The sequence below is a fragment of the Manis javanica genome, chromosome 5 (assembly GCF_040802235.1).
Source record: "Manis javanica isolate MJ-LG chromosome 5, MJ_LKY, whole genome shotgun sequence".
Lineage (NCBI taxonomy): Eukaryota > Metazoa > Chordata > Mammalia > Pholidota > Manidae > Manis > Manis javanica.
In genome coordinates this window covers 42,460,014-42,472,276 of record NC_133160.1, presented here as the reverse complement: position 1 = coordinate 42,472,276, position 12,263 = coordinate 42,460,014, and the positions used below count along the sequence as shown (strand labels likewise).

Here is a 12,263-nt window from a genome sequence, read left to right as displayed (position 1 = left end):
GGGCATGAGGGGGAGATCCTAGAGCCTGAGGGTCTGGCCTGGCAGGGCTTTGGCAGCTGGTTCTGCCTGTTGTCGGTGCATGTGATGCTTCCAGAACCCTCCATCTCTGGGTCCTCAGGGTGAACCAGTAGCATAATCATCGCCTGGGAACTTGTCAGAAATGCACATTCGCGGGCCCATCTCAGACCTACTGAATCCAGAGCTTGGGGGTTGGGGGTTGGGGGTGGGGTGGGGAGGGGCGGAGGGGCAGCCTTCTTGTTCTAACAACCCCTGCGGGTGGTTCTGCCGTGCCGGTTTGAGAACACTAGTGCACAGGATGGTGGGACCAGCACCCATGATTGGAGCTGAGCACAGACCATGCATGAGACCCCTGGGGATGGCACTTACTCTAGGTGGAAGGGAAAGGACAGGCGCTTCTGGCTCCCCCAATTGTACTGACAGAGCGCTTCTCTGACAGGAAAGGGGAAAATGTCCTCTATCACTTGGAAAGTGTGAACCTCCCAGGTATCATTTCTCATTACATTCGCTTAGTACCATCTAGTGGTAGGTTTTGGTAAAACTGTAATTCATGAAGAGTACTTGATTTCTTCATTTACTTTTAAAAAAAGACCTTGGACCTCAGAGAGTCTGGGGGCTGAAGCGGGAGGCCAATCCTCCAGATGGGACTCAGTGTGAAGCACCGTGCTGGGTTTCTGTCGACCTAGGCTGTGCAAAGGTGAGCACGGCAGCTGTGTTGGGACACTTACTCCATAACCTCTACTGCCAAACATCCTGGGAGGTTCGGGGTATCCTGAGCAGAGCGTGCTGTGCTGCTGCCTTCAGCTGCCCACAGCCCAGTGGGGAAATGGACATAAACCAGGCGATCTGAATGGTCCAGGCAGAAAATAACAGCACCTGTGCTCAGGATGGAGTTCAGCTGCGGCACAGTCCACCCCTTCTGCCTGCCTCTGCCCAGGATCCACGCAGCTGCTCCCTTCCAGGAAACCCAGAGCTGTCCGTGCTTTGTTCTCTCTTCTCTTCCTCCGCTGACCCCTCCTGCGGTTTCTGCACCTTCCCCTTTTGCTCGTCACGCCCCTTTCCTTCAGCGCCCAGGGCTGGCCTTGCTGCCTCCTCCAAGCCTTCTCTGCCTGCTCCAGACCCGGGCCTCTCCGTGTGTTCTCCGCTTCTGTGACCGGGCTGATCTGTGTCTCAGTCTCTCACAGCTTGGCTGGTGCAGGATGAAGTCTGAGCTGAGGTTGCCCACACCACACACTGTGTTTGCCTCCTTTGAGCTGATGAAAGTGGGGCTCCTACTATTTTGAATTTCATCCTACTTCTGATGAAAACTTTAAATTGTTGACCTATAAAAATCACACTGATGCAGACCTAAGTCCAGTTTTGTAAACCTGGCCAGCATTTTGCTGGATGCTCAGCAGTTTTGCTGGAAAACTCAGGCAGAGTTGCACTCAGGACCAGTGCCATTCGAGGGTTGGAAGGGGCCTCATAGGCACCCAGGGCGCCCTGCCCAGGCAGGTGTCTCTCCCACAGATGCTGTCAGAGGACAGCCCCCAGCCACCACCACCAGCAAAATGCCAACTCAGGAGCCATAAAAGATCATACTTGCCCTGTAGGGTCAAAAGATTATAGATGACATTTTCCTTGTTTCTGATTTCCCAGTTTGTGATGACCCTGTGCTGTCCCCTTTATGGTTTAAAAGTTTTCCCAGTGACATGCTCAGGGAGGGGTCTGTGTGGGGTCACATGGAGTCCATGAGGTCTTCAGTGAGAACAGGCTGTCATGCTTGCCTGTTGACACATGGGAATGGGCAGTTTTCCAGGGGCTTGGATAGTGTGTGTGCATGTGTGTGTGTGTGTGTGCCCTGCTCACCAGCACTGGGAGGAGGCTGAGGCAGAGGGTTCATAGTTTCAGGAGGTGCCTCAGACCCTGTGCAGGTGGGTCTGAAATCTGCTTCGGTATTTATGGATAGGTCACTGTGCTTGTGTGTCTCAGTTTCTTCATCTGTAAAGTGGGAATACAAGCAGTCCTTCCCCGTAAGGTTGTTGTGTGGCTGACAAGCCATTTTACTCACCAGCATAAACCGTTACTCCCACTCCAGGCTGAGAAACTCACACTGGAAGGGCACACACACAAAGTTCTCTTCATACATAATCTTTGCCTTCAGTCTTTGTTTTGAAACACTTCAAACATCCAAAAGTGCGAGAATAGGCTGCTGAGCCCCCATGTCCCTACCCTCTAGCACATGGTCCCTTTTACCTCACCCACGTAACAATAGCCCCCCATCCTGTGATTCCAAAGCAATCCCAACACCATATCATCCTATGCAGCAGTATTTCAACTTAAGTATATCTCTTAAGGATGGGGGTCTTTTTATACAATGCAAGGCCATTAGCCTACCTTTAAAAATTAACAATAATTCTTTTCAGTATCACCAAATGTCCAGTTGGGAATCACATTTCCAACTATCTTTCTGACTAAAGTGATATTTACATACAGGAAATGTCACCCTTTGCAATGCAGAGTACATCTGTTTGACAAATGCATGCAGTGTCGTAGCACCCCACATTCAAGACACAGGACCATCACCTCACCCCCCAAACTCCCCTGAGCTGCCCTTTGTGGGTAATTCCTCCCAGCCTGCCCCCAGCCCCTGGCAATCGCTGATCTGGTTACTGTTCCTCTGGTTTTATCTCTTCCAGATTGCCCTATAAAGGGAGTCGGTCAGTACATAGACTTTCCTATAATTTCTTTCTTTCAACTTTATTTGAATTGGGATCCAAAGAAGGTCCACACACTGTAATTGGATTATGTGTCTCTTAAGTCTCTTTAACCTTTAGGTTCTCCTCTATCTCCTTTTTCTTCCCCTTGAAATTTGCGGTATATACATACTTTTAAAACCTGGGTGCTGAGGGCACCAGCTCTTTCCTGTACACTTGAGAGAAAGCTCTGTTTTGATAAAAGGCAGTTGTGTTGGCCTTTCACATCCTCCCTGCTGCCTGGGTGACACTGGGGCCCCTAGGCTCTGTGCTGGACCCTGGCCATGCCAGCATCCCCCAGGCTTAGTTCTGCTTCACAGAAAAGGGGAGATGCATCCATTCCTGGATGGCTTCTTGCCCCCTGAGATTCGAGCCTCAAAGGAGCCTTTTAGATTCCTTATTTCTTTGAAGCATGCCCCAGAGTGTGTGAACACTGTTGTGTGTAAGAATATGTGGCTACACCAGGAATTAATGGGTACACCGTGGTATTTGACATTACAGGTATCTGAGTTGAGATTTTTTTTTAATTGAGGAAACAGAAACCTCATCAAAATAGCTTCAGCAGAAAAGGCACTCTGGTTTTATTTTGAAATAATTTTAGACTTCTAAAAAGGTGCAGAAAGTGCAGAGGTTTATTACATGCTCTTCACCCAGCTTTTGTTAGCCTCTTAATAACCACAGTACAATTATTGAAACCAGGAATGAACGATGATGTCATTCAAGCAATACTGACTGAAATTTCACCAGTTACCCCACTAATGCTTTTTCTGGTTCTGGATCCCACTTGTGCTTAGATATGTCTTCTTTGTCTCCTCCAATCTCGGACAGTCCCCGTCTTTGACTTTGAAGACCAGTTGTTTCATGGAATGCCCCTCCGTTTGGGCTTCCCTGATGTTTTCTCAGGATCAGGGGAGGACAGGTCTGTGGCAGGAACCCCATGGGGGTGATGTGTCCTTGGTGAATCTGGCCAGGAGAGCACCACGTGGGCAGGTCTTTATTCTGCTGGTGTAACTAGGCCGCTTGATTAAGATGATGTCTGCCAGGTTTCTCCACTGTAAAGATAGTATTTTTTTCCCTAAAGGAGCAGAATACAGAAGGTAGTTTATGAAATTTGAGTGCAGGGTGTGAGGCAGGAACCAGGAGCCAGGATCCGAGGCAGCAGCTTCCTCTCTCTCTGTGTCCCTCTTTCCCTACAGGCTCTCCCATCTGTTTGTCTTTGCTCTTTGGCTTTATTTCACTGCTTCTCTGAACAATTGCCTTTCTCAGCTTCTCTGTGCACATTAGAAAGATTGTCACTCTGAAGTGGCTGCCTCAGACCGGCCACCAACTGTTGTTCTGAAATTTTTTTCCAGATTCCCCGGAGAGGAAGCATGTGGTAGGCCAGGCTTACCCAGGCCCAGACCTGGTTCTGTAGCTCTGCTAGGGAGAGCAGGGTACCACCACGGCCGGGACCCCTCTGTGAGTGAGGTAGTGCAATCATCAGACAAGGGGTGGGTGATGGGGCTGGCAAGGTCTTCCCCAAGTGTTGAGTGTATGTGCCCTTCTCCTTTCCCTCCACCAGCTCCCTTCTTCCTTCCCTCCCTCTTTCCCTCCCTCCCTCCCTCCCTCTTTCCCTCCTTCTTTCCTTCCCTCCCTCCCTCCCTCCTTCCCTCCCTCCCTCCTTCCCTCCTTCCTTCCTTCCTTCCTTCCTTCCTTCCTTCCCTCCCTCCCTCCCTCCCTCCCTCCCTCCCTCCCTCCCTCCTTCCTTCCTTCCCTCCCTCCCTCCCTCCCTCCCTCCCTCCCTCCCTCCCTCCCTCCTTCCTTCCTTCCTTCCTTCCTTCCTTCCTTCCTTCCTTCCTTCCTTCCTTCCTTCCTTCCTTCCTTCCTTCCTTCCTTCCTTCCAACAGATATATTCCTGGGAACCTTTGTAAGCTAAGTTTTCAAATCTCATCACCTAGGGTGCTTCACTACTCCAAGGCCACATCTGTGTACGAAGTGAAGAATCAGGTTGTCATAGGAATGTTAACCTGTAGGTAGTACGTGTACATCTAGCTGCATGTATGAAATGCCTTTTAGCGGGCACACATGGAGCTGAATCCTGATACCTGTTTATCCCCTCATGACTCAAAGTGTGGCCTGGAGCCCATCAGTATCCTGTGGGAAGTGGTTAAAATGCAGAATCCCCGGCCCCACCCCAGACCTGCTGAGTTGGAATCTGAGCTGAACAGTATTTGCAGGTGTTTCCAGACCTGCTGAGTTGGAATCTGAGCTGAACAGTATTTGCAGGTGTTTCGGACGCTCACTGAATTTTGAGAAGTTCTGGTGTCCGTAGAAGTGGTTTAGGGTTTGTTTGTTTCATTTTGTCTTTGAGGATGGGTGTACTGCATATTGGATCATTTTCAACTTGGGAAAATGAGACTGTAAAAGAATCATGACCACAAATACCAGGCTTCTAAGAACACTTTTAAGGCTCCCTTTGCATTGGCAGAAGCTCTTAAAGTGAATGTGAGGGTACCTCTTTCTATTTTCCTACCTTAATTTTGACTTATCCTGCATTGAAATATAAATAGTGTTTCCCTGAAGTTTTTTTATGGGTACACAAGTGTTTGCACACACACACACACTCACACACATTTTAGCTACCAAAACATATAAAACTACTGATCAGAAATCAGGAGAAAATGAAAGCACCATAGTGATTAAGAGTAAGGAAACTTCCCCTTTAATCAATCAATCAGTTAACGAATTAACAATTCATTAATAAAAATAGCATCTTCTCTTATTTTAGTTCTTTTTACTTGTATTTTGGCTATCAGATTTATGCTAGTTCATTAAAGTTGAAAACTGTTCTTTACTTAAATTGTATGTTTTACTCTGTGGACAGCAGTTTTCCTTTTCTTTCCTGGGTTTGCCCCCTTCAGACTGCGTCTGGGGACAGACTCCTTTCAGGGCTCTGTTCAGAGGGAGCTGGTGCCCAGGAAGGGAGGGCACTGACGTTCACATTTCTCTTTGGCTTGCGGATTCCAAGGTAATTCATTGCTGACAGAGAAACAAACAAAACAGAGCCAGGAATGCCGAGGCCAGGTTCTCTGTGCCACCTGGATCTTCAGGGAAAGGATGGGTGGGTTTCCTTACAGTCGTGTCTTTGCTCACAGACGGTGACCCTGGAACAAGCGATCAAAGATGCTCACGAGTGTTACGATGACGAGATTCAGCTCTATAATGAGCAGATCGAAACCCTGCGGAAGGAGGTTGAAGAGACCGAGAGGAGCCTGGAGAAGTCCTCCTATGATTGCCAGCAGCTGGTGGTCGCCCAGCAAACCCTGAAGAACGAGCTGGACCGGTATCATCGGATCATTGAGAGTGAAGGCATCAGGTGTGCTCACAGATGGGCGCGGTTGCTCCCCGCTCCATTCTGTCCACTTACTGGTTTGCAGGTCTGAGCTGAGTACTTCCTGTGAGCCAGGCACAGTTCTAGGCCAGGGAATGAACAAATTCATGACGTTGCTGAACCTGAAGACTAGCTGGGGAGACAGATGCTGAGTAAATGTGTAACAGAGGGAGTGTGGCATATGGCAAGTGCCAGTAAATTATGTGAGGGATTTGTGGCGTGGCCATTGGGAGTGGGTGGGAATGTTTGAACCGTAAGTAGGGTGGTCAGAGAAGGCCTCCCAGAGAAGGATACTTCTGCTCCTCGGGCCTCTGGGGACATGAGTGTCTTAGCAGATGGGATGACCAGGAGTGTTTAATGAGATGCTGCAGGTGAGGTGCCCAGCACAGTACCTGGTACTTGACAAGTGCTCAGAGGTCTTGGGGTTGTGACTCCTGCTGCCATCATGATTTCTACCACCTGCTTGGCTCAGTAATGTGGTCATTATGCTGTCTGGTCTAGTTCATATTAGAACTGTGACTTGAGTTCTACTCATTCAAGAGAGCTGGGAAATACCTATCTCTGTCACCTCTATCATCTCAATCTCTCTCTGTCTCTACCTCTATTTCTACATCATCTATACCTCCACCTCTGCCTACAATCTACACCATCTATGTCTCCATCGACATCCTCTGTGTCTATACCTCCATCTACACTTACATCTGCATCTATAGTTACATCATCCACGTGTGTACATGTGCCCTGCATCTACATTGTTACATCATCTATATCCACATCTACATCTACATTATCTACAGCTTCAACCACACCTCCATCTACCTTATCTATATCCACATTTCCATCCACACCTACATCATCTCCGTCTACTCCTTCACTAACATCTCCATTGTCTACATCCTCATCTCCATCTCCAGCTACACCTACATCCTCTCCATCTGTACCTGCACTGCACTCACATCTACTTTATGTACATTCTCTTTTCCATCTCCAGCTATACCCACATCACCTACAGCTGCACTTACACCTATACTTACATCCACAGATATATCATCTCCACCTCCACCTCCATCTGCATTATCTATACCCACTTCTCATCTACATCTGCATCATTTATATGTACACATTTACCTCCACTTACATCATCTATATTTACATCTTTGCCTAAACTTTACTTAAATCATCTTTGCATATATGTACATCTATGCCTACATCACCTACATGTACACCTACATCATGTCATGTCTGTGTACATCTGTACTTGCATGTACACTATTTATATCTACATCATCCATGTCTATATCAATGTCCATAACCATATCTATATTTATCACCCAGAGAACAGACTGGGGACAGCCACCTCATATTAGGATGCTGATTGTCTACTAAGTTGTGATTCTTTGATTAAATCTCACTGATTTTGGGGGGTTAGATTGAATTAAAAAAGAAGCACCCAGAAGCTTCCCACAAGGAATACTTTTTTCCTTTCCTTCTGGGTGCTCTGTCTTGGCTGCAAGTGCACAAATGTTTACCAGGAAAAGCAATATTTTCTTTTTCATCCTCTGTTTACAGTGTATTTATGCATAATCTCAAATTATATTTATGTCACAGTGGATGCTTTATGCACACTTTTATGAAAATAAATCTTGAATTGTCACTTAAATGTCCTTGAAAATTTTTGTTTTACAGTCAGGTTACAAAAAGGTAACTAGATACCCCTTTTGTTGATTTGTTTATAACTTCTAATTATGGTATAATTTTAAATTGACAGAAATCTTGCAAGCATAGAACAAGGACCTCCTAAATACTCAGACCCAGTAGTTGTTCATATTTTGTCTCTAAGTCTCTAAGTGTTTTATCTCTTTTTCTTTAGTCATATGCAATGCATATCATTTTTAAAAAACAAGTTAGAGATATTATACCCATTTGCTCTAAATACTTCAGCCTGGGCCAGCCTTTTATTAAAACAAACAAACAAATAAAAAACTTTGCTCATCAGAGAAGTGGCATTTTTAGGTGATAAACAGTCCTTACTTTATAATTTTTCCTTAAGTGTGTCTTGCAGTTTATGATGCAGTTTATGATTTGAGCTCAAAGAATGATTATTTCCTTTACTTCCTCAATGGGTATATGTATATGTTGATGTAGAGAAAGCTTTTTCATTTTTGTTCACATTGGAGAAGTCACTCTTACCTGCCCCAACTATCTGTTTGACTTGATGGCTTAAAGATGGCAAGAACCCTCTTTCTGTTTCCCCCTGCCAGACTGAACTCCACCTTCACTGAAACCCCTATTACTCTGTTCACCTCGGGCCATGGAGCCTCTCTCAGCCCTCGACCTGGCAGGAAAGGTAATGTTCCAACCCTGGCTTCAACTATTTTCTCTCCTGTAAACAAAGGAAAATAACTGAGTGGTTTTCTTCCTGAACTCAACATTCCCATTCCCTCCCGACCCATGCAGAAATTAAAGGCTTTTATGTGAGGTCTCCTCCTCTGCCTCACTGATGTACTACCACAGGTGCTGAGTGAGAGAGCCAGAAAGTTTACAAGGAGACACATCCAGCTAGGGGGACAGACCACCTTGAGAATGCTGTCCTCGAACATGGAGCATGTAGCTAGGGAAAAATATGACAATATTCTTCATCAAGAAACACCTGCATCACCTATGTTTAACCTACCTCGTGTACACTCATATCAAGAAGTGACTATTGAATTGTATTTTCTCCCCCAGTGAAGTGAAATAGTCCACACAAAGCTGCTTAATCCAGTGTCTGGAGCAGGGTAGATGCTCAGTTATTGTTTTCTCTTCTGTTCAAACCTGAGCCGAAGTAGCTTGGTTGACACATGTGCTTCTGTGGTCCCTTGGGATGGTTTCATGCACCTGTGAGATGTTACCCCCCTGCTACATCTCCCTAGTCCTGAACACACGGTATTTTGGGACAAGGGAAGGTGGTCGTGTTGATTGCCTATAATTACAGCATTCTGAAATCCATGTTTCTCAGACAGCTGGCAGTCCTGCTGCCAGACATCAGGGCTGGCTCCAGGAGTGTGCCGCTGTACACAGGCCCGGCACTCACCAGGGGCCCCATGCTTCGCTTAATGCTCTCCTGTCAGTGTCTTGAGATTCCTAGTAATTTTGAGTAGGGGGCTCTGCCTTTTCCTCTTGGCATGGGCTCTGGGGTTCTGTAGCAGTTCCTGTGAACTCCCTCCTCCTGCAGCTTTCTGTGGTATGGCCCTCTCTGCAGCTTCTCTGCCCTTCTGGCATCATGGCCCATTGCTGTCATGGCCCACTCTTGCTCACCCAGCTTCATTGTCACAAGGCAACCCACACTGGATGGCCTTGCTTTGTCCATCTTAGTCCTCTGGTTCATGGAGGGAGGGGATGGAGAAGACTTTGGGATGAAGAAGTTTAAAAATGACTATGTGAGTGAATTTGAAAAGCCTCATGGATGAGGCAAGGTGAGATTTTGTGTTTTTTTATACTTAGTTTTTCCTTTTAGCAAGTGAAGAAAAGCACATGGCCTTGGGAGCAGGGAATTCCTGTTATTTCTGAGTTTAATAGCACCGCTTACTCTTTTTGCTCAAGAGGAAGTGGATGCTGATCAAGGGATGGTCATATTTATTTAGCTTGGGGTCTACGAGGAACAAGGGAGCTGCACGGTAGATTGGCTGGACTTCTGGCCTGAAGCCAGTGCAAACACACCAGAGGCCCAGGCTGCTCTGCCATTTCTCTTGGGGGTGAGAATGACTTCGTAGAATGGGTTTCCATGGTCTTGTCTATAGATTCAAGTGTTGTGAGCTCAGCAGGGGGCTGGGTGGCGCAGGACCCCCTGTCCCCACTGAGTGCTACTGCAGTATAATCACTTGTCTCAGTGAGTTGTACCCAGTGTGAGGGGAGCTGTGAGCCACAGAACAAGCATGGCCTTTCCTCCCAGTGAAAGCCCAGAGGGGTCAAGTGACTTGTCCAAAGTTGCACAGCAGTTTGGTCCAAAGTTGCACAGCTGGTTGGCAGAGCTAGGACTTAATATGGCCATGGTTGCTACAGATCCAGGCCTCTTTTTCTACTGCTTTTGCTCATATATAATAAATCCTACCCCAGTGTTAGGCATTGGTCTCTGAGACACCATATTTTTCAACAAATACATTTTCTTCCCCTTTCTTTGATTTTTTTAGATCTTGCCAGGGCTCTGCAGGATATAACCACAGCAAAGCCAAGACAAAAAGGCCTCCCCAAGAATATTACAAGAAAAAAGGAGATTATAGCAACAGACAAAGCAGATGAAAGTCTGGAAGATACACCACAGAAGGGTCCAGAAGACATAAAACTGGTGCAGGTGATACTTGAAGAATCTAAACTTGAATCAGGAGGTGAAGAAGCAAGCCCCCCAACCCCAGAAGAGGCCCCAGAGGATGTACCTGATGGAGGGCAGATAAGCAAAGCCTTTGGGAAATTGTGCAAGAAGGTCAAGGAGAAGATGAGAAGCCCCAAAGAACCTGAGCCCCCGGCTGACCTCTACACCAAAGGACGGCACGTGCTGGTCTCCGGGGATGCCAGTCATGTGGACCCTGGGTTCTGTTCCTCCTCCATCCCGGCCAAAGGAAGGGTGGTCGTGTCCATTGAGGATGACTCTCTGCATCGTGACAGCCCCGTGGAGCCCTCTCCTGAGCAGCCTGAGCCCCCTCTGGAGAATGGAGAGGGGGATCCCCAGGGGAGGGAAGATGGACACCCACCCGACCAGCATAGTGCAGACAAGGAGAACAAGGATTACGGGGAACTGGAAGGCCCTGGGGAGAAGCCTGATGCCCCGGAGGAGGATGAGGGGCCCTGGAGCCCCTGTCCCATGGCCACACCTGGCCCAGAGGGGCCATCTGCACCCCAGTCTAGAAGGCCAGTGGTCACTCACAGTGGATCTGAGGGGCACTGTGCCGGGAGCAGCAGCTGGCTAGCAAGAAGCCCTCCCAAGACTTCGGCATATGAGACGGTGGAAGTGATGGAATCCATTGAGAAGTTTTCAGCTGAGAGCATTCAGATGTATGAAGAAACTGCTGTGATGGTCGAGACCGTGATGGGGAGGGCCAAGGCAAACAAGAGAGAATTGGAAGAGGGCTCTCAAAGTGCCTAGGCTCCATGGGAAAAAATGTCTTTGGGGTCATGTAGGGGAAGTGCTTTGATATTTTAGAACAAGTGATGAAAGAGTGAGGGTCCCTGTTTGGATTAGCCCATAGCTGGCCCATCTGGCATTGCTGATGAAGCCTTCATTAAAAAGTTTTCCTTCCTTGCACATGCTTTGTCTGATTAACAGGGCCTTGGGGATGTCCGTGGGTCAGCCTCACTCAGGACAGGGATGCTTTGTTAAACCGCCATCAAACCGTGCCATTAGACCCTCCATCACGGCTCATTGAGGGACTCATTAGAAGCTCAGAGAGGGTCTGCATAACACACGGAATCAGGCTTGTTGATGGCATTGGCTCATTTTCATTGCATTCCCAGTACAAGCACACGCTCACATGAAGGAGCGTTTTGTTAGAGGTAAAATGGTGAAAGGGATCTCTCAGTTTGGGTTTCCTCTGAAGCTGATGCTGAGGTAAGGATTTGAATGTAGTTTCTTGGGGGGTGTGATCCCAAGGCATGCAGAGGGCGACAGGGATGGCAAGGCAGCCAGGAAGGGGTGTGTTACCAGAGAAGTTCGCACTGCGGTCAGTTGGAGTGAGTCGGGCACTGGAGAGGGAGTAGAACACAGGCCTCAGAGTTACCCTGCTGGAAGGGCAGGGGAGCTGGGCTGTGCATTTACCAACCCCTGGCAGCGAGGAGGCAGGGCAGGGGAAGGGGCAGGGCTGGTCCTAGGACATTCTCTGTAGAGGCTGAGAAAGCCCTCAAGCAAACACATACAGGTGCAGGTGTTTGGACATCAGGCTGTGGAAATGGTAAAGGTCATGGGGATCAAAATATGTGGAAATGGTGAAGGTCGTGAGGATCTGCTATAGCATGGGTACTGAATGCCCTTTTGTCTGACTTACTGTGTTTCATACCAACTCCTTTAGTTTCCTGGACCCAATTCCAACTTGTGTGTCTGTGGGAGTCTTCCCACACATGACACCAAGCAATTCTGGAACACCAGCAGGGTGTCTAAGAACTTAGCTCAA

General features: G+C 47.7%; 1 protein-coding gene across 3 annotated transcripts in view; it reads left to right on the top strand.

The window, feature by feature from the left end:
- Positions 1-11,401, top strand: part of BFSP1 (beaded filament structural protein 1) — a 35,465-nt gene extending 24,064 nt beyond the window's left edge. For all 3 annotated transcript variants that reach the window (XM_017654832.3, XM_073236953.1, XM_073236952.1), the window contains exons 6-8: positions 5,888-6,108; positions 8,385-8,470; positions 10,293-11,401. In XM_017654832.3, coding sequence (XP_017510321.3) covers positions 5,888-6,108; positions 8,385-8,470; positions 10,293-11,242 — 1,257 coding nt within the window. In that variant the 3' untranslated portion in view covers positions 11,243-11,401. The remainder of the gene's footprint in view (positions 1-5,887; positions 6,109-8,384; positions 8,471-10,292) is intronic.
- The last annotated feature ends 862 nt before the right edge of the window (positions 11,402-12,263 follow it).